This window comes from Scyliorhinus canicula, chromosome 13, assembly GCF_902713615.1.
Source record: "Scyliorhinus canicula chromosome 13, sScyCan1.1, whole genome shotgun sequence".
NCBI lineage: Eukaryota > Metazoa > Chordata > Chondrichthyes > Carcharhiniformes > Scyliorhinidae > Scyliorhinus > Scyliorhinus canicula.
The window spans coordinates 63032481-63052110 of record NC_052158.1 but is presented as its reverse complement, the minus strand read 5'-3'; the positions used below and the strand labels follow the sequence as shown (position 1 = coordinate 63052110).

The 19630-nt window shown below is 47.8% G+C and overlaps 1 protein-coding gene across 1 annotated transcript in view; it reads left to right on the top strand.

The window, feature by feature from the left end:
* The first annotated feature begins 4520 nt into the window (after window positions 1–4520).
* Window positions 4521–19630, top strand: part of LOC119976586 (claudin-15-like) — a 62777-nt gene continuing 47667 nt past the window's right edge. Inside the window, exons 1-2 of the mRNA XM_038817189.1 lie at window positions 4521–4639; window positions 19076–19350. Of these exons, the coding sequence (XP_038673117.1) occupies window positions 19131–19350 (220 nt within the window). The 5' untranslated portion in view covers window positions 4521–4639; window positions 19076–19130. The remainder of the gene's footprint in view (window positions 4640–19075; window positions 19351–19630) is intronic.

Genomic DNA, 19630 nt, shown 5'->3' with positions numbered 1-19630 from the left:
GCCGTGAGGCAGCTGTGCTAACCACTAGGCCACCGTGCTGCCCGGGGCATGCATCCTTGAGGTTCCCACTGCAGTGCTAGGTTCATTCTAAGTTAGATCCAAAACCCAACGAGGCGGGTGCCTCTAGGCTGGTGGAGGGAGCAGGTGAACGCTGTGACAGCTCCTCTACAGGTGAGAATTAATTATCATTGTCATTGCCCTCGGTCCTCAGTGAGCTGGGATCGGTACTGAGCTCAGGATCTATGGTCTCATAGTCCCAGGGCTATGCTGCCCTCACCATCTTCCTGCTGGCACCCCTGTACTGGGAAGAGAAAAGAATGAGTAACTGTGTGGGCAGCCTCTCACATTTCAGATTCTCAGCCTCAGGCTCCGGTGTGCTGAGATTAAACATGCTTCCTCTCTGTGTGGCTGGGGGAGGCTGGCCTCACCATCACCACAGAACCAGACGAGGTGCTCTCCTGCCAGCTCGGCAGCCTGATCTTCATATACTGTGAGGGGGCGGCGATTGGGCACATGCCCTCTCGTGTTCTCCCTCTCACACTAGCCCTGTGGCATTATTATTATCTTCTCCTGCATAAGGAATAAAGGTGGTTCGAGAGCACTTCCGGCACACCTTAAGTTTGCATGCTGCCAATCTCCACCACCAACCCATTGGCACATGTGTGCCATATGAAAGATGTACCACTTCGAGAAGGACAAGGACAACAGGTGCATGGCAGCAGGAAGATCTGCAGTTATCCTCTATGGTAACCAGCGCACGTACACCCCCCACCCCCCCACACCCTGCCACAAGCAACCCCCCCCACCTCCACCCTCCACCACACAAAATTTGTGTCCACCTTGTGGCTGATTCAGTGACTCGCTGTTGTCTCCCTACCTGCAATGGGACTACGAGGCACCTTGCAAAGGGCTTTTATGCAAGGGAAGCACAGCTGGAGGCCTATGTTCCAGTTCCCATTCAATGAGGTGAGTATGGGGATAGGACGGCTCACAGACCTTGGCGGCATGGATGAGGGTCATTCATCCTTTTCTTGCACAGCATAGTGTTGTCACTCCTCCACACTGGAAAATGCCTCCCATTCTAGGAGGGTGCGACAGGTGGGCCTCTTCTTGTCATCTGTCAGAAAAAGGAGCAGGTGAACGCTGTTCTCCATTGAATTCAAAAGTGAGTCCAGCGAGGCATTGCTGAACCTTGGGGCCGGTGCTGGCTGAGTTCTGACTGTCATGTCCTGCTCCGAACCCCAATGCACGACAACTGAATAGGCACCCAGATATGTTGGGGCACATGGCTTCCTGCCGTGCGAATTGCCTGGAAACCCCCAGTTGCATAAGTAATTATCCAGCGTCACACAATTCAATGCATTTTCCCGCTAAGGTCTGTGGCCAGATTCACTCTGACTTCCCATTCCCGCCCTGGGACATAGGCCCAGAGTGGATGACTCTGCCCCGGAAGTGGAATGTCGGGAATGGGCATTTTGTGCCCACGCGATCACATGGAAATTTAAAGGGTCACCAGTGGGAATATTGAACGCGTGCAATCGTGTGGCGGGGACAGGTTTCCATTGGGGAATCCCATCCAGCTGGACTCTGAAAGAGTCAGCTGGACAAACAGGGAGGCACTGTGTCAAGACCTTGGCTCCACATCTACCTCTTTTCAATCCGCAGTTTGGGAAATTTCATTTTGCAACCCGTCCGATTCCTCAGCCAAACTCAAGCATATTCCCTCATCACTGCTCCCTCATTTTTCTTGAGCCGTTACATCATTGGCGGGGACAATTGCCAGGGGAAATCCTGCCAAGTAAATTGTGCTTTGGGCCTCTCGCGATATTTTGCACTCCCATCGCCATTCATGCCTGCTGTGAACGGACACTTAGAATCCCGGCCATTGGAGATTATTCTCCTAGCATAGGGAATGGTGGGAGGTATTCTTTCTGAGGGATAGTAATGGCAGACACTTCCCTCTGGTCAAGGCGACCTGGACAGAGGATACAGAGAAAAATAGCAACCGTGGACTCCACTCAAGATAATGCCGTATCGAAACAGGGCCAATGCCAGGCACAGTGCCACAGACCTGTCTTTCATGTGGTTAGCAGGCTATGTAATTTTGCCAGTGCACAGCCAGGCCAGGCAGGAGGGTGTGGGATCCAAGTTATAAAGTTTTCTATCAGACAGGTCAATTGTCATCCAGAGATCGCTGTCAAGAAATGAATACCTTTATTTTTGAAGTCAACCTTTCAGCTGCAGTTGCCCACCCCACTTGCCATCCTGTTCAATGGCAAGGTCCATCCTTGAACTTCCTTTGGCACAGCTAGGAAGCACAGTAAATGGTGCGGGCGCTTACTTCTTTTAAAAATATTAATAACAATCGCTTATTGTCACAAGTAGGCTTCAATGAAGTTACCGTGAAAAGCCCCTAATCACCACATTCTGCCGCTTGTTCGGGGAGGCTGGTACAGGAATTGAACCCGCGCTGCTGCCTTGTTCTGCATTACAAACCAGCTATTTAGCCCACTATGCTAAACCAGCCCCAACCTGGGATTTGGACAGTTCAAATTGCCTGGAAACCCCCAGTTGCAACAGTTCAATGTTGGACCGCGCAGGTGTTAGAACATAGAACATACAACATGCAGTGCAGAAGAAGGACATTTGGCCCATCGAGTCTGCACCGACCCACTTAAGCCCTCACGTCCACCCTATCCCCATAACCCAATAACCCCTCCTAACCTTTTTGGACACTAAGGGAAATTTAGCATGGCCAATCCACCTAACCTGCATGTCTTTGGACTGTGGGAGGAAACCGGAGCACCCGGAGGAAACCCACGCAGACACAGTGACCCAGCGGGGAATCGAACCTGGGACCCTGGGGCTGTGAAGCCACAGTGCTAGCCACGTGTGCGACCGTGTTGCAGGACTTCGACTCTGCTTCACACCCACTGGACTGAGGGAGATTCGAGAAATTCCCTCCTTGCTGTCTAAGAGGAAGCCATTCAGCCCATTGCACATGTGCAGGTGCTCGCTTTTGAACTGGAGTAGTCCATACTACTCCCACTTCCCTCAACTTTCACTGTTTCTCCTTTGCAAATACCCACTCAATCCTCTTTTAAATACTGTAAACCCTCTGTCTCATTAGCCTCACGTGTTTAAACTTTTCCAAATTTTGAATGAACGGATGTATGAAACTACTTTGGAACTTTTCCAGTATTAACATTCTGTCTACTGCTCCCTTAATGCTGAGACTGCTAGTCAATGGAAGCAATGGGGGCGATTGTGACTTTAATCAACAGTATGAAAGGTATGATCATAAGCCGGCAGCCTGTTTCACATCACTCCCCCCATTTTAAATGATAAAATCCCTACAGTGCAGAGGGACGCCATTCAGCCCATCGGGTCTGCACCGATCCACTCTGCCCTATGGCCATAATCCCGTAATCCAACCTGCACATCCCTGAACACAATGGGGTACATCTTTGGGCTGTGGGAGGAAAGCGGAGCCCCTGGACAAAAGCCACACAGAGACGGGGAGAATGCACAAACTCCCCACACAGACAGTCACCCAAGGCCAGAATTGAACCCGGGTCCCTGGTGCTATGATGCAACAGTGATAACCACTGTGACACCCATAACAATGTTTCCATTACAATAGAGTCAAAATGATAACAATCTTACACGAACCTCTCAACATCTTCACTATCTTGAAAACTTTAGCTCAACTTTGTTAGATCTCCTCGGCATTTCCTGTTCAAGTGAAGAAACCTCTTCTGGCTTCTGTTTTTGTCACTTCCATTTAGAACATTCCTTTGTTGGTCCACATGTAGCAGAAGGGGCTCCAAACCAGATTCGACTGAGACACTGTAGTAATCAGTTCTAACTGCCCACTTGTTTCCTGCTTAATCACCAGCTGTGTTTTGAACAGAATGTAACTCTCACGTTACTGATGTTACAACAGTGACCACACTCCAAAAGTAATACATTAGAAATAACACAATATGTGTTTGTGAAAGGCGCTATAGCAATGCAATCGGACATCATGGTAGCACAATGGGTAGCATTATTGTTGCACAGCTCTAGGGAGCCAGGTTCGATTCCCGACTTGGGTCACTGTCTGTGTGGAGTCTGCACGTTCTTCCCGTGTCTGCGTGGGTTTCCTCCGGGTGCTCCGGTTTCCTCCCACAGGTCCCAAAAGACATGCTGTTAGGTAATTTGGACATTCTGAATTCTCCCTCTGTGTACCTGAACAGGCGCCGGAATATGGCGACGAAGGGCTTTTCACAGTAACTTCATTGTCGTGTTAATATAAGCCTACTTGTGACAATAAAGATTATTAAAAATATATATATGTCTTTCATGCTTTCTTTCTTGGCTGTGAGATTAATTCTGCGTTCAATCGTTTGCCCATCGCTTCTGTCCTCTCGAACTCTGACCTCTTTGGAGAGTGAGAGCCGCTCTCTGAACAGTGGGAGGGCTTGCAAAATCTGGTTTATTTGCAAAAACAAGGTCACCACCGTTACCCCACCGTACACCCCACCTGTACTTCAAAGCTTGGTAGAGAGGGCGAGAAAGATGAGAGAGTTCCTATCACTTACTATTTGCGCAACAGACAGTTCGTAGGACATTCGGGTCGACTGACAAACACACAGAGGTAAAAACATTCTAGAATTTGGTCTATATTACTGTTAACGTTGTTTTAATGGCCTGTTATCCCACAGCTTGGATCATTGTTTTACACCAGTCTTTGGCATCGCTTTCAAATTAATTGAAGTAAGATAGCTTAGTTACAATAACATCTATTCACCGTCAAATGTGACTCAGTGGTAGCATGCTGGTTTCTGAGTTGGAAGGTTTTAATTTCAAGCCTCCATCCGGGGACTTGAGCACAAAATCAAGGCCGACAACCCAGTGTGGTACTGAGGGAGTGCTGCGCTGTCTTCAAGAAGCAGCTGTTAAACTGAGGCCACCTGTGGTCTATCGGGTGGGTGAAAGTGACCCCATGGCACTATTCTGAAGAGTAGAGGACTTCTTCCCAGCTGTCTTTGTCAATATTTATCCCCTAACAATCCACAAAAGATTATCTGCTCGTTTTTCCTTTGCTTCTTGTCAGAGTTTGCTGTGAACATTTTTGTTTTACACTGTCCCTACGTTAGCAAATTGAATTTGCTTCAAAAGCATTTCATTAGCTGTGAAGTGCTTTGTGGCGTCCTCAGGGCAGGAGAAGCATTGCACAAACGCACATCTTTTTTTCTTTAATGAATTATGTGGGGTATATTTTTGTCGATCAGATTTCACTTTTAAAATTTTATTTTTCTCACTCTCCTTACCCTTTCATGTTACGGATAATAACTGGGCCAGCATTTGTTGCCCATCCCGTATTGGCCTCACCGCTGTCTTCTTGAACCACTGCAGTCCATGTGTTGGGTGTAGGCCGCGGTGCTCTTCGGAAGGGAATTTCAGGGTTTTGAGCCAGCGTGAGTAAAAGGACGGCGGTATAGTTTCACATCGAGGCGATGTGTGACTTGGAGGGGAAGTTGTAGGTAGTGGTGTTTCCATGCATCTGCTGCCCTTGTCCTTCTAGGTCGTGGAGGTTGTGGGTTTGCCGAAGGAGCCTTGGTGATTGCAATGCACCTTGCGAATAGTGTACACTGCTGCTGCCGCTGTGCGTTAATATTGAAAGGAGTGAATGTTGTATTGGTGGATGGAATGCTGATCAAGCAGGCTGCTTTGTCCTAGATAGTATTCAGGTTTTTGAGTATTGTTGGAGTTGCACTCATCCAAGCAAATAGAGTGGATTCACACTCCTGACTTGTGCCTTGTGGACACAGTATTTGTACGACTAGTCCGGTTAAGTTTCTGCTCAATGTAACTCTTCGGATGTTGATAGTGGGGGTTACAGCAATGCTAATACCATTGAATGTCAAGGGATGATGGTTAGAATTTCTCTTGCTGAAGATAGTCACTGCTTGTGGCACAAATGTTACGTGCCACTTATTAGTCCAAGCCTAAATGTTGTACATGTCTCCTTGTATATTAACATGGACTGCTTCAGTATCTGAGGAATTGCGAATGGTGCTGAACACTGTGCAATCATCAGTGAACATCCCAACTTCTGACATTATGATGGAAGGAAGGTCATTGATGAATCAGCTGAAGATGGTTGGGCCGAGGACACTACCCTGAGGAACTCCTGCAGTGGTGCCTTGGCACTGAAATAATTGGTCTCCAACAACAATGACCATCCTTTTTTGTATTAGGTATGACTCCCCCACCCAGTGCAAGGTTTTCCCCCTGATTCCGATTGATTCCAGTTTTGCTGGGGTTCCTTTCTGCCACACTCACTCAAATGATGCCTTGATGTCCAGGTCAGTCACTCTCATCTCACCTCGTGCATTCAGCTCTTTTGTCCATGTTTGGCACCAAGAGGCTCTGGTGGAACACAGGCATGATCAGTGAGCACATGTCTGTGCTGCTTGATAGCACCATCAATGAAACTTTCCATCACTTTACTGATGATCACGAATAGCCTGATGAGGCAGTACTTGGCCAGGTTGAATCTGTCCTGCTTTTTTTGAACAAGACTTGCTGTGCAATTTTCCACATTACTGGGTAGATGTCTGTGTTGCGCTGGGACAGCTTGGTCAGGGTTGTGGCTAGCTCTGGAGCACAAGTCTTCAGTACTAATTGTTAGGGCCCATAGCCTTTCCAGTATCCAATGCCTTCAGTCATTTCTTGATATCATGTGAAGTGAATTGAATTGGCTGAAGACTTGCATTTGTGATGATGGTAACTTCCGGAGGAGGCCAATATATATGGGGTTGGATTCTGCATCGGTGGAATTCTCTGCTTTGTTGGCAGTTCACTCACGCCCACGGATTTCCCGACGGTGTGGGGGTGTTCACAATGGGACAGACAATCCCGCTGCCAGTGGGGCGCGCCTAACCGGAAAATGGTGGGATGGAGAATCCTACCCATGATGTCACAATCCCAGTTTGCGTTCTAATTGGATGGATAGATCCCAGAATGGAACTCTGGCTCAAAAGACTGTCAATTTATTTATTTTTTAAATGAAGTGTGGTGGAACAGAGTCACAGCAACACTGATTAGTTTTAACAACCAGGAAAAAGACATTTATTACACAAGTAAAAATTGGATCATAATACAATACTCCTTTACTCCCCCCTCGGTTTAACAAATACACACAAGTTTCAGGTGACAAAATACATTTGACAATTACAGTGGTCGCATTAACACACAAAGTCCCTTTGAAGCACACATACTGCCTGTGGCCAAATACACACTCCTTTCTGAAACCCCAAGTGAATATCTATGTTTGCCTCCTCGGTCTCTACTCGCTCAAACTCGCTTTACAATCTTTTCTCGTAATCATGCTTTCCAAGAGCATTCTGAAATCCAGTCCATGTTTTCCAGAAGAATCTTGTGAATAGAGCTTCCACTCCACCTTTCCCAGAGAATCTAGTCCAGCATTTTAAATCAACACCTTTCAGGATTTCTTGGTCTGAAAGGCTTCTACACAGACTCTGAGATCCAGCCACTTGATTATTTCAAGTAATGTCTCACAAACATTAGCACCACTCTAGATATCCTTCTGGCCTCTCACGATCCAATGCTTTTTCAACTCTCTGTGACTTTACTGAGCAGTGATCTGTTCTTGTTTCTCATTTCCTCTTTTCTGTTTAACTCCAGCCTTCTTAAGAAACTCTTTTTGTTCCGATTTCCTGGTTGCCTGGACTGTGACTTGTTTCCTTGGAAATTTCCATCATTGAAAATCCCTTGTCCTGTCCAGATTCTCCTATCAGAGGTAAGAGCTGTTCACTCCATGATGATCTGGTTCCAGCTGCTGTGGCTTTCAGTTAAAAAAAAATTAAGAATAATGGAAAGCTTTCTCTCTGTGGGAAGTGACCACTCCTTTACTTTATTTATTTTTCATATCGTAGCCCTCTCTAAGCACAATAGAATCCCTATTGCAATTGAAACCAGCCCCCCATACATACTAACACCTTGCCCAGCATAAATCTAGCTACAGGTCTCACCCAGACACAGAAACATTACATTAAACCCACCTAAAACTACCTTATTTCTAATGTTTACTCATACAACTATAAATCCCCTAAAACTACCTTCGTTAGGGTGGCGTGGTGGCAGAGCGGTTAGCACTGCTGTCTCACGGTACTGTGGTCCCAGGTTTGATCCCGGCTCTGGGTCACTGTCCGTGTGGAGTTTGCACATTTTCCCCATGTCTGCGTGGGTTTCGCCCCCACAACCCAAAGATGTGCAGAATAGGTGGATTGGCCTTGCTAAATTACCCCTTAACTGGGAAAAAAATATAACTGGATACTCCAAATTTAAAAAAAAAATCATTTGTTTTCCTAACAATGATAAAGCCTTAATGATCTTAAGTGTGGAATAGGAAATGCAGCCCAGTATTGAATAGACTTGTACAGGGGCAATAGTTATTCCACACTTGTGGGTGGATAACTGCTATTCCTAATTCTCAGCCTTTACATCTAAGCAGCAGCAAAATAAATGATTATAGTTTTACGAAGATATGCAAGGAGGTGAAGTTAGTCGTAAAGTAACATTTTATTTGTGGTCTTCTGCTCTAATTCCCTTACACTGCCTCTTTCTGGTGTTCAGTTCCATTGGCTGCTGATTAATTCCTTATCCATGTTATATGAAGATGGTCATTTTTTCTCAATCCCTGTCCCCTTACCAGCCAGGTACCCCGAGCTGAACATAGAACATACAGTGCAGAAGGAGGCCATTCGGCCCATCGAGTCTGCACCGACCCACATTAAACCCTCACTTCCACTCTATCCCCGTTACCCAATAAACCCTCCTAACCTTTTTCGGATACTACAGGTAATTTAGCATGGCCAATCCACCTAACCTGCACGTCTTTGGGCTGTGGGAGGAAACCTGAGCACCCAGAGTAAACCCACGCAGACACGAGGAGAACGTGCAAACTCCGCACAGACAGTGACCCAGCGGGGAATCGAACCTGGGACCCTGGCGCCATGAAGCCACAGTGCTATCCACTTGTGCTACCCCAAAAAACAGGAGCACCCGCTCACCATCCTTAAGCTGGCCTGCTATGGGGATTTTGAGTGGTGGGAGGCTGGCAAGGAAAGAATTATAGAAACTAGTACTCAAAGAGATGAAGATTGGAGATAAGAGTTGAGCAGCAGAGAATGAGTTGAGGTGCAATGGTCTAGGAGTGAAAGGAAAGGTTTTTGGGGAAACATTGTATGTGGAGTAGAAGGGCAATTAGTGATGGGCAATGAATGCAGGCCTCATCAGAGCAGCCCACATCCCACAAATTCAAAAAAAAAGAAGCTGAACTCAGAGTCAAACAGAGCAGAATACTCAGGCTCTGCTGACTGAGCAATATGGGGAGATTGAATGAGGTTGGTGCCAGGTACATGTGGCTTCTGGTAAAATACAAAAATAAAGGTTTCATCCTGGTCCATATGAAGCTGTAGTAAATTCCAATGTCTCCATGATTGATAATTGAATGGTACAGCAACAGTCCTGGTTTCAGTGTGGGCAGCAGAGAGATCAATTTGTGCAAAAGCTGACCTTCTATTTCTGGGTGTCTTTGCTGGGTAGGGATTGTGTCATGCAAGTTCCAGGAAGAGAGGTAGTTTGAGGAGCTTGGTTGCGTCGAATTACTTAAGCGTGGTGATGCACCATGGAAGGCAATGGACGGAACAGAATGTCCAACATGTCAAAGGCAGCAAGGAATCTGATGAGCACAAGAAGGATGCAATCTTGTATGATGCCTCCTGCTGCTTAACCAAAACAGTTTTGTTGTTGTGCACTGATCAAATACAGCATGGAGGCAACCAATCAGCTGAGCCAATGTCAAAGCATGCGAGATGGGAAAGATATGTTCAAAGACCTTGCGTGAAATGGCAAATTGGAGATAGATGAGTCAGTATTTGCTTTACTTGATGAAAGGGAGTGATATAAATTAGCCTAGGGGCAAAGGGGAAGTTAAGTTTGAAGGAACTCAATTGAAAGAGAATCAATGGAGTGGTTATGGGAATTACTGAGAAAATGATATGAGTCAGAAGGAAGAGAAAATAGGGGTGTTTCGGAGGTGGGGGGTTGAACGAAAGAATATGGGGCTTCTAACTGAATTTGAATAAGTGGAATATTGGGCTCAAGGAGGAGGATAAGTTGGTGGAGGCAACAGTAATCTTCGCATCAATTGGAAAAATCGAATTGGCAAAGCTAATCTTGAAGATAGGTCCATGTAGGGTATTCAGGACAGTTCCTTAGAAGAATACATTTTGCAACCAACCAGGGAAGAGAGTATTTTAGATCTGGTGTTGTGTAATAAGACAGGGTTAATTAATAATCTCATTGGGTAGGATTTTCACCCTACCACCGGAAATGTTTTTTGTTTTAAAATTTAGATTACCCAATTATTTTTTCCAATTAAGGGGCAATTTAGCGTGTCCAATCCACCTACTCTGCACATTTTTGGGTTGTGGGGGCGAAACCCATGCAGACACGGGGAGAATGTGCAAACTCCACACAGTGACCCAGAGCCGGGATCGAACCTGGGACCTCGGCACCGTGAGGCGGTTGTGCTAACCACTAGGCCACCGTGCTGCCCTACCACCGGAAATGTTAGGGGTGGGTGGTGGTGTGGAGGTGGCAGGTAACCCATCCCCACCAATGTTTGCAGCGCTTTAGCCATTTCCATGGAAGAAATTTCATCTCCAAGAGCTGCCGACGAATCCGATTGGTCGCAGCGCTCTAGCATCAGCTGCACCACCGTGACAGGTGCCAACTGTTGGGACTACCGAGTCTCATGTGTCTGAGGGCTGGGATTCCAGGATAAAAGTAGGTGTAGGGGACCACCCGAGAGGTAGGATGGGAGGCCTGAGTGGGGTGTGGATGGGGGGGTGGGGGAAAGTCAAGTGGAGTGAGGGTCATGTTGGTGAGGACAGGAAGGGAGGGGCACCCAGGGGTCAGACCTTGGGTGGTTTACCTGCTGGGATCTTAGCCCACCTAAGGGCCACTCAGCCTCGTCTGCCCCCGCAAAATTTCTAACAGGTCGGTGGTGAGTGGATAGGTGGTGGGAAGGTCAAAGGTGAATTGGGCCCCACGCCTGCAGGTCAACCATTGTGGGGGGGGGGGGGGGGGGGGGGGGGGGTGGTATTGCAATGAAATTCAAAACTGGAAAAGTTGAACTATAAATAAATATATATTATAATTGTTAAGAAGTAGATATTGATTGAAATAACTTATAGCTTTGAATTTTAGTTTAATTTTTTTAAGTTGCCCATAAGCCTGAGGCTTTGTTTAGATGCCGACATTTTAATGAGGTTTTATTTCTTTAAAAGAAACATGGTATAAAAAAATTGGCTATTGCCTCAAAACCAGAGATCCACCCAGAAAAACAAAAGCAATTTGAGTTCAGTTGGAACAAGGTGACTCAGGAGGAATCTGTATTCCACAGAAACTGTCAGAACAAGCAGGACAATATGCAGGGACAGAAAGCTCAAGAACAGAATGGTCCAGAAACCGGAGAATGGGACATAAGGGCCGGGATTCTCCGACCCGACGCTGGCTTCCCCATTCTCTGGCGCTGTTTTTTGGGCGCCGGTAGGATCGCCGCCACGCTGATTGGGGGCCGTTGACAGTGCCCCCCCCCCCCCCTCCCCCCCCCCCCCGCCGATTCTCCAGGTCCCGATGGGCCAAGTGACTGACGAATGTGGCCCAGTCCCACCGGCGTGGATTATTCGCCTCCCACACAGCGGGACCTGGAAGGTGAGTGTGCGGGGGCCGTCCTGGAGGAGGGGAGGGCGGGGGGGATCCGACACTGGGGGGGCCCCCACGGTGGCCTGGCCCACGATCGGGGCCGACCGATCGGCGGGAGGGCTGGTTCCGTGGCGGCCTACATTACTGCGCTGGGTCCCTGCAGGGCTCAGTCATATTGCCAGGGGCCAGCGTGGAGAAGAGAACCCCCGCGCATGCGCCAAATCACGCTGGCCAGTCCGTGCATGCGTGGAATGCCATGATGGGCAAAGGTCTCTTTGCACGCCCTGATGACTGTTGCTGATGTGAGGTCATTCAGTCTGACCACTCGGGGTAGTTAGAAAAATAGTCCACGAGGAGGACGTAGTCCCGGCCTTTTGCGTAAAAGAGATCAATGCCAACCTTGGTCCATGGGGACGACACCAGTTCATGCGGCTGCAAAGTCTCTTTCGGCTGAGCCAGCTGGAACCGTTGGCACGTTGGGAAATTGAGGACAGTATTGGCGATGTCCTGATTGATGCCAGGCCAATATACTGCCTCTCGGGCTCACCGGTGACAGTTTTCCAACCCCAGGTGACCCTCCTGGAGTTGGCCGAGGACGAGCTCTCGCATACTCTGTGATATTGCTATCCTGTCCAGTTTCATTAGTATGCCATCGACCACTGCCAGATCGTCTTTTATATTGTAGAGCTGTGGGCACTGGCCCTTTTGCCAACCATCTGTGAGATGGCGCATGACCTGTTGGAGTAGAGGATCCTTGGCCATTTCATGATGAATCTGTACGACCCGTTCGTCAGTGGCTGCAAAGTTGGATGCGCAGAACTCAACATGGGCGTCGATCTGGCAGACGAAGTCCGACTGCTCCCACGGCGTGGTGATGGAGCGAGAGTGAATCGGCCACAATGAACTCCTTGCCCGGGGTGTAGACCAGGTCGAAATCATAGAGTCGGCGTTTGAGGAGTCTGCAACGGGGTGCTGCACTGACCAGACGTTCCTGCGCAGCTGCTGGGATCGATGTGTGGTGGGCAGTTGAGTAGATCTGCACAGGGCTGCGTAGTGGCCAAGCTTGCCACACTGGAGACAGCGTCCAGATTACGCGGGACATTGCCGCTTTAAGTGGGCGGACCCACAGTTGCTGCACGTCATGGCGCCGACGTCAGGATTCTCCGTGCGCCACTGCGCATGAGCAGTGCAGTCAAACGATGTGCGCACCTGCACAGTTCGGTCCTCGGCCTTGCCGTCCCCTTGGTTGTTGCGCGCATCCGCAGGAGCCCGGTAAAAGTGTGCAAAATGGCTGCCCTCACCCAGACTCAGGCGCTGGAGCTGTTTTACGGCCTGCACCCGCTCCTCATCATGGGGGCCTTGCCGCGCCGTCTCCGCCGCCTTGATGGGAGTACCGGTTATTAGCGTGCTCATGTAGAACGCAGGTCTCGATGGCGGTGGTGAGGGTGAGCTGCTTTACTTTAAGGAGCTGCTGGCGAAGGGAATCGGAGTGGACCCCGAAAACGATCTGGTCGCAGATCATGGAGTCGGAAGTGGAGCCGTAGTTGCAGGATGCGTGAGGAAACGGAGATGGGTTAAGAAGGACTGAAAAGATTCATCCTTACCCTGAAGCCTCTGCTGGAACACATAGCGTTCAAAGCTCTAGCTGACTTTGATGTCGAACTTCATCAGGACTGTTTTGAGGACTTGTCTTGTCCTCATCTTCAGCAAAGGTGAGGGAGTTAACAATGTGGATAGTGTGGTCACAGTAGAGAGGAAGAGAGCAATCTTCCTGGCATCCGATGCGGCTTCGATCAGACTTGCTGAGTAGTAACATCAGCAGGGATTGTAACAAAAGGTTAAGTGTTATGGGCAGGTATTAGAGAACTGTAACCCCAGTTTCCTTCCCTTACTTTCTGTAATCTGTCTGTTTTTTTATTGGGGAATGTGGTAGTATGACTAGGGAGATTACGGTACCTTAGAACCATGCTACCATTGGTGCAGAAAACTCGCTGCCCATTGGCTCAGACAAGTCATGTGCCTCTCTGCCAATTGGCTGAGGCTAGTCATGTGCCTACCCGCCGATTGGCTGAGAGGTTGGTAGCTCCACCTATGAGGTGGGGTATAAGAACCCGTTCCGGCTGGCAGTCGGCCTTTCTCTGTAAGTCTACTGCCGGGCACACATCTAGTGTATTAAAGCCTGTTGTTTGGAACTACTTCACGACTCGAGTCCAATTGATGGTGCATCAGGGAAGATGTGTGTGTTTCATAACCCCTGAGTGTATGGTTAATTTGAATAACCAGAAGCAAGCTTTTGGCTGTTTAAATGAAGAGAAATAATTATTCAGATGCTCACTTCAAAAATCTAATACTACATTACTCATTCACCTACACACACACATACACACAAATGCACTTGAGGAAAAATATAGTCGAAGAGGATAGTGCACTTTTAAAAGTTATAAAAAAGGAATAGTTCATGGGCTGGATTCTCCACTGCCGGGATTCTCTGTTTTGCCGGCAGCCCCGGGGATTTCCCGACGACGTGGGGCTGCCCACAATGGGAAACCCCAATGGCCGGCTGGCAAGTTGGAGAATCCCGGGGGCGCGCTGCACCGGACGGAGATTCCCGCCCCATAGCTCCTGAGATTGGTTCATCTCATTGCAGGCTTGGTGAAGTAGAGAATTTGTCCATCGCCAGGAGAATTTAATATCCAAAGATGTTTACCAAGTCATTGCAGGATGTCCTCAAAGGGGTAGAGTTTTAGTTGGTCACCAAGTTAGTTGTTAGATGTCTTATTGCTAGGACATAAGTTTCCGTACTTGTAAACTTGAAAATGAACAGATTTGGAAATTGTACCATATTGTAGTCTCCAGCTTTGGGCATAGGCAGTTGCTGATTTTTTTTGTTTGCAGACTGAATGGTTGCTCCTTAGTTCTTAAAGCAATTAAAATTGGTATCTGGGGACAGTTTTGTTCAGGTGGCCACATGATCAATACCTCTATTGTCCACTTGGAATGATGCGAAGTTCAAAGACATTGCTACATGATCGGAATGTTCAGGGGGTTGTTGGGGGTGGGGGGAGGATATGTATAGGATGATGACCATTCACACCTACTTATATTTTGACTGTTTTTTAAGTTTCAGTCATGTGGTACAGTGAACAGAGGAGTCAATAGATTTTGAGTTTTTGATAAATCCGCAAACAATAGGAAGTGTGAATTCCACAAAGAGTTTTGTCTTGGTATATCTATTCACAGGACGTGCTCCACCCATGATCATCCCATTGAATTAGGAGCTTTCTCATTTGTTGAGTTACTTCCGAGTCAATGCATCAATTGCAAAAACTACCTGACCTTGGGCAGCCATCTTAGCAGCCTTTTAAAGTCCATTTTTGAAAGAAAAGGCAGCTCCAGAAAATTCTGTACTGAATACAGTCCATTTTTTAAATTAGGAATATGACATGCCTTTACTGGGCATGACATAAGTAAGATAGAGCTTGGATTTTACATAACACCATGGAATAACCCCAAGTGTTTTACAATCAATAGCTTACTATTGTGAAATGCAATGTAGCTGCTGGTTTCTTTGCAAATATTTTGTACACAGCAAGGTCCCACAAATAATAGTGAATTGAGTGACCAGTTGACCTGTCTGTAGGGGTAACAGTACATTTTGAGAGAGAAACATTGGCCAGGAGATTGCAAAAACACCAGCTTTACAATGAACGGTGTCATTCAAAAAAGCCCTCCAACAGTGCAACCTTTCCTCAGTACTGCTCCAAAGTGTCAGCCTGAATTGCAGGCTCAAGTCATGGATGACACAATGGTTGGTGGAATTGCAGATAGTGATGAGGACTGTCAGAGACAATAGCAGGATATAGATTGGTTGGAGACATGGGCGGAGAGATGGCAGATGGATTTCAATCCAGACAAATGTGAGGTAATGCATTTTGGAAGGTCTAATACAGGTGGCAAATATACAGTAAATAGCAGAACCCTTAAGAGGCAGAGGGATCTGGGTGTGCAGGTCCATGGATCACTGAAAGTGGCAACGCAGGTGGATAAACTGGTCAAGAAGACATACGGCTCATGGCGCCGAGGTCACAGGTTCGATCTCGGCTCTGGGTCACTGTCTGTGTAGAGTTTACACATTCTCCTCGGGCGCAATTCTCCCAACGGGAAATAAGTGCCGACGCCGGAGTGAAAACTGGAGTGTTTCACTCTGGCGCCGGAGGCCGCTCCTCGCCCCCTATTCTCCCACCCCCAGGGAGCTAGGAGCGGCGCTGCGTCAATTACGCACGCCGGGCCTTAGCGCCCGCGTCAAAGCGGCGCCGCGTAAATGACGTGGTCGGCGGCGCTTAAATGACCCGCGCATGTGCATTGTGCTTTCAAAGGGACGTTGAAAGAGGGACATTTTTACACAGAGGGTGGTGGGAGCCTGGAACACGTTGCCGGGGGGAGGGGGGGTGTCTTGAAGCAGGTACAGTAGTCACATTTGAGGGGCATCTTGACAAGTATGTGAACAGGATGGGAATAGGTTAGATGGGCAGCATGGTTGGCACAAGCTTGGAGGGCCGAAGGGCCTGTTCCTGTGCTGTACTTTTCTTTGTTCTTTGAAAGCACAATGCGCCTGCACAGGTTGGCTGGCGCCAATCCGAGCATGCGCGGTTGTCATCCTCCCCGCAGTCACGGAGGATTGATCTTGCGGGGCGGTGGAGGAAAGGAGTGTGTACTTTAGAGACGCTGTCCTGCCGATTGGTGGGTAACGATCACGGGCCAGACCCCTCCTGAGCACCCCTCTGGTGCTCGATCCTCCCTCCTCCCCCCCACAGGCCGCACATGCAGCGTTCGTGCGCTGTTCCCGCCGGTAGCGACCGGGTTGGCGCCAGCGTGAACCGGTCGGATTGGGCAGGGAACTCGGCCCATCCGGGCGGGAGAATCGCCGCTCGACCGTTAGAAATTCTCCGAGCGGCCTGTCTTAAAACTCGGCACGCCGTTTTGGGGGGGGGGGGTGGGGTGGGAGAATCGCGTGCGGGTTCCAGGGCGGCATGGCGGGAATCGCCAAGAGCTCCCACGATTCTCCCACCCAACGTGGGGGTCGGAGAATCACGCCCCCCCCGTGTTTTCATGGGTTTCGCCCCCACAACCCAAAGGATGTGCAGATGAGGTGGCTTGGTCACGCTAAATTGCCCTCAATTGGAAAAATGAATCGGGTTCTCTAAATTTATAAAAGAAAAAAAAAGAAGGCATACGGCATGCTTGTCTTCATCGGACGGGACATTGAGTTTGAAAATTGCAAATTATGCTAAAGCTGTACAGAACCTTAGTTAGGCCACACTTGGAATATAGTGTTAAATTCTGGTCGTTGCACTACCAGAAGGATTTGGAGTCTTTGGAGAGAGTACAGAAGAATTTTACCAGGATGTTGCCTGCCTGGAGGGTAGATGCTATGAGGAGAGGATGTATAAACTTGGTTTGTTCTCACTCGAATGACAGAGGTTGACTGGCGACCTGATAGAAGTCTACAAAATTATGAGGGGAATGGGCTGAGTGGAAGAGCCAATTACTAGGGGACATAGGTTTAAGGTGCAAAGAGCAAAGTTTAGAGGAGATGTGCGAGGGACGTTTTTACACAGAGGGTAGTGGGAGCCTGGAACTCATTGCCAGGGGGAGGGGGGGGGGGGGTCTTGAAGCAGGTACAGTAGTCACATTTGAGGGGCATCTTGACAAGTATGTGAATAGGATGGGAATAGAGGGATATGGACCCCGGAAGTACGGAAGGTTTTAAGTTAGACGGGCAGCATGGTTGGTGCAAGCTTGAAGGGCCGAAGGGCCTGTTCCTGTGCTGTACTTTTCTTTGTTCTTTGAAAGCACAATCTTCAGATTTACAAGAAAGAGGGCTCCCCATCGAAACAAGTTAACACTTACCCCAGACTTTCAGTAGATCAGCATAACATAGGAACAGGGTGAGGCAATTCAGCCCCTCTGTTCTGTCAGTCAATTAGATCATGGCCGACCTGTATTTTCACGCTGTTTACCCAATTTCTTTCCACATTACTGCCCTCACATATTCTGTCTGGGTTGTGAAATCCATAATTCACTGCACCTTGAGAGCATTTTGGGGGAGAGAATTGGAGATTATTTTTGTGTTTTTTTGATTTTTTTTTGTCCTTTTCACAAACCATAAGATAAAACACTTTTGTTTTGGGATTATTACAGCTTCTGAAACATTTACAAAGGCTTTTATAAAGACAGTCAGCTTTAATCAGCTATTGAGGTCGCTTTAATGTCACCTTTATAATTGTTTTTCTTTTCATGCTCTTCCAAGGTTTCATGAATTCAAAAGGTTTTGATTCAGATTGAGAGGAGGAAATGGGAAAAGAAGTCTCATGACTATTTTGTGGCTTGTTTAATGTACCAAATTGTTGTTCAAAGATCCCAAAAGTTTCCAACTGTTAATAAATAACTATTTACTCGTCAGCCTTTTAAGGTGGATTCGTAGCTAATTCTATTTTAAAGCCTTTGGCTAAATGCTGCGTGAAAGGTTTTGGGGAGAAATGTCAAAGGCCAATTTGCTCTAACCTTTATTTCGAACCCAGATTTCCCCAATAAATCAAAGGACTTGCAATAAAACAAATTCTGCCGGGTTTGCAGGAAGAAGAGTCTTGGTGTGCTCGAGTGACGAAAAGCACTTTTCAAAGACGACGAGCAAATCCGGAACAAGCGGCAATGAAAATAAATTGTGCAACGCATTCAATTGCATAAAATGCTGAAGTCCTTATTTTGTTTATGTAAACATATCTCACTTATTCGAGTATTTCACAAACAGAAAATGCTACTTATGCAAATGCTTGGCCTTGAGGTTCATTCCCACTTGCCTTGCACTAAAATCCTGATCCAACCAACACTGAGCGCCACGGTGGCACATTGGTTAGCCCGGCTGCCTCACGGCATCAGGGACCCGGGTTCGATTCTGACCTTGGGTGACTGTGTGGCGTTTGAAGATTCTCCCCTTGTCTGCGTGGGTTTCCTCCGGCTGCTCCGGTTTCCTCCCATAGTCCAAAGATGGTCAGGTCAGGTGGATTGGCCACGCTAAATTTCCCCTTAGTTCCAAAAGGTTTAGGTGGGTTTATGGGAATAGAGCTGAGGGAGTAGGGTCCTCTTTCGGAGGGTCGGTGCAGAATCTATGGGCCGAATGGCCTCGCTCTGCACATTAGGAATTCTATGATTCTAGCACTTTAACAAGGCGATTATTTCCCACTCCAGGGCTGGACACATAATTAACACTCACTCTACTTGTCTCTTGCAGATAAAGAGCTTCAGGTTCCCTTGGCTCACATTCATTTAATCAGCAGTTGGAAGAAATGGGAGCGACAATCGTTCAGATTCTCTGTCTACTGTTGGCCTTCCTGGGAGTAGTCCTTACCTCTGTTTCCATGACATCCAATGAGTGGAGGATATCCAGCCCATCTGGCTCACTGATCACGACCATCTGGATCTATGATGGCCTCTGGAAAACATGCTCTGCCAATGCTATGGGCATAGTACAGTGTACCCAATACAGCTCATTGCTCTCCTTGCATTGTAAGTGGCAACATTCCTGAATTTCTGGTCATGGGTCCGATTTAAAAAATGCTCAAGGGGAATTTATATCCATTTCGCAAACAAACCCTTTCTGAAGCCGAGCAGACCTCCAGTGATGTTGCTTTTGCCAAGGACACACTGTCTGGAAATTTCCTCGCAGCTGCTCACACTCCACTGAACGTGTGGTCAGAAACCACACTCACCAATGTCCAGGGACGTCCTGCTCCAGTTCAGGCCAAGTTATGGCAGCGGGGCATGAGCTGTCTCCGGGAAATGTTTT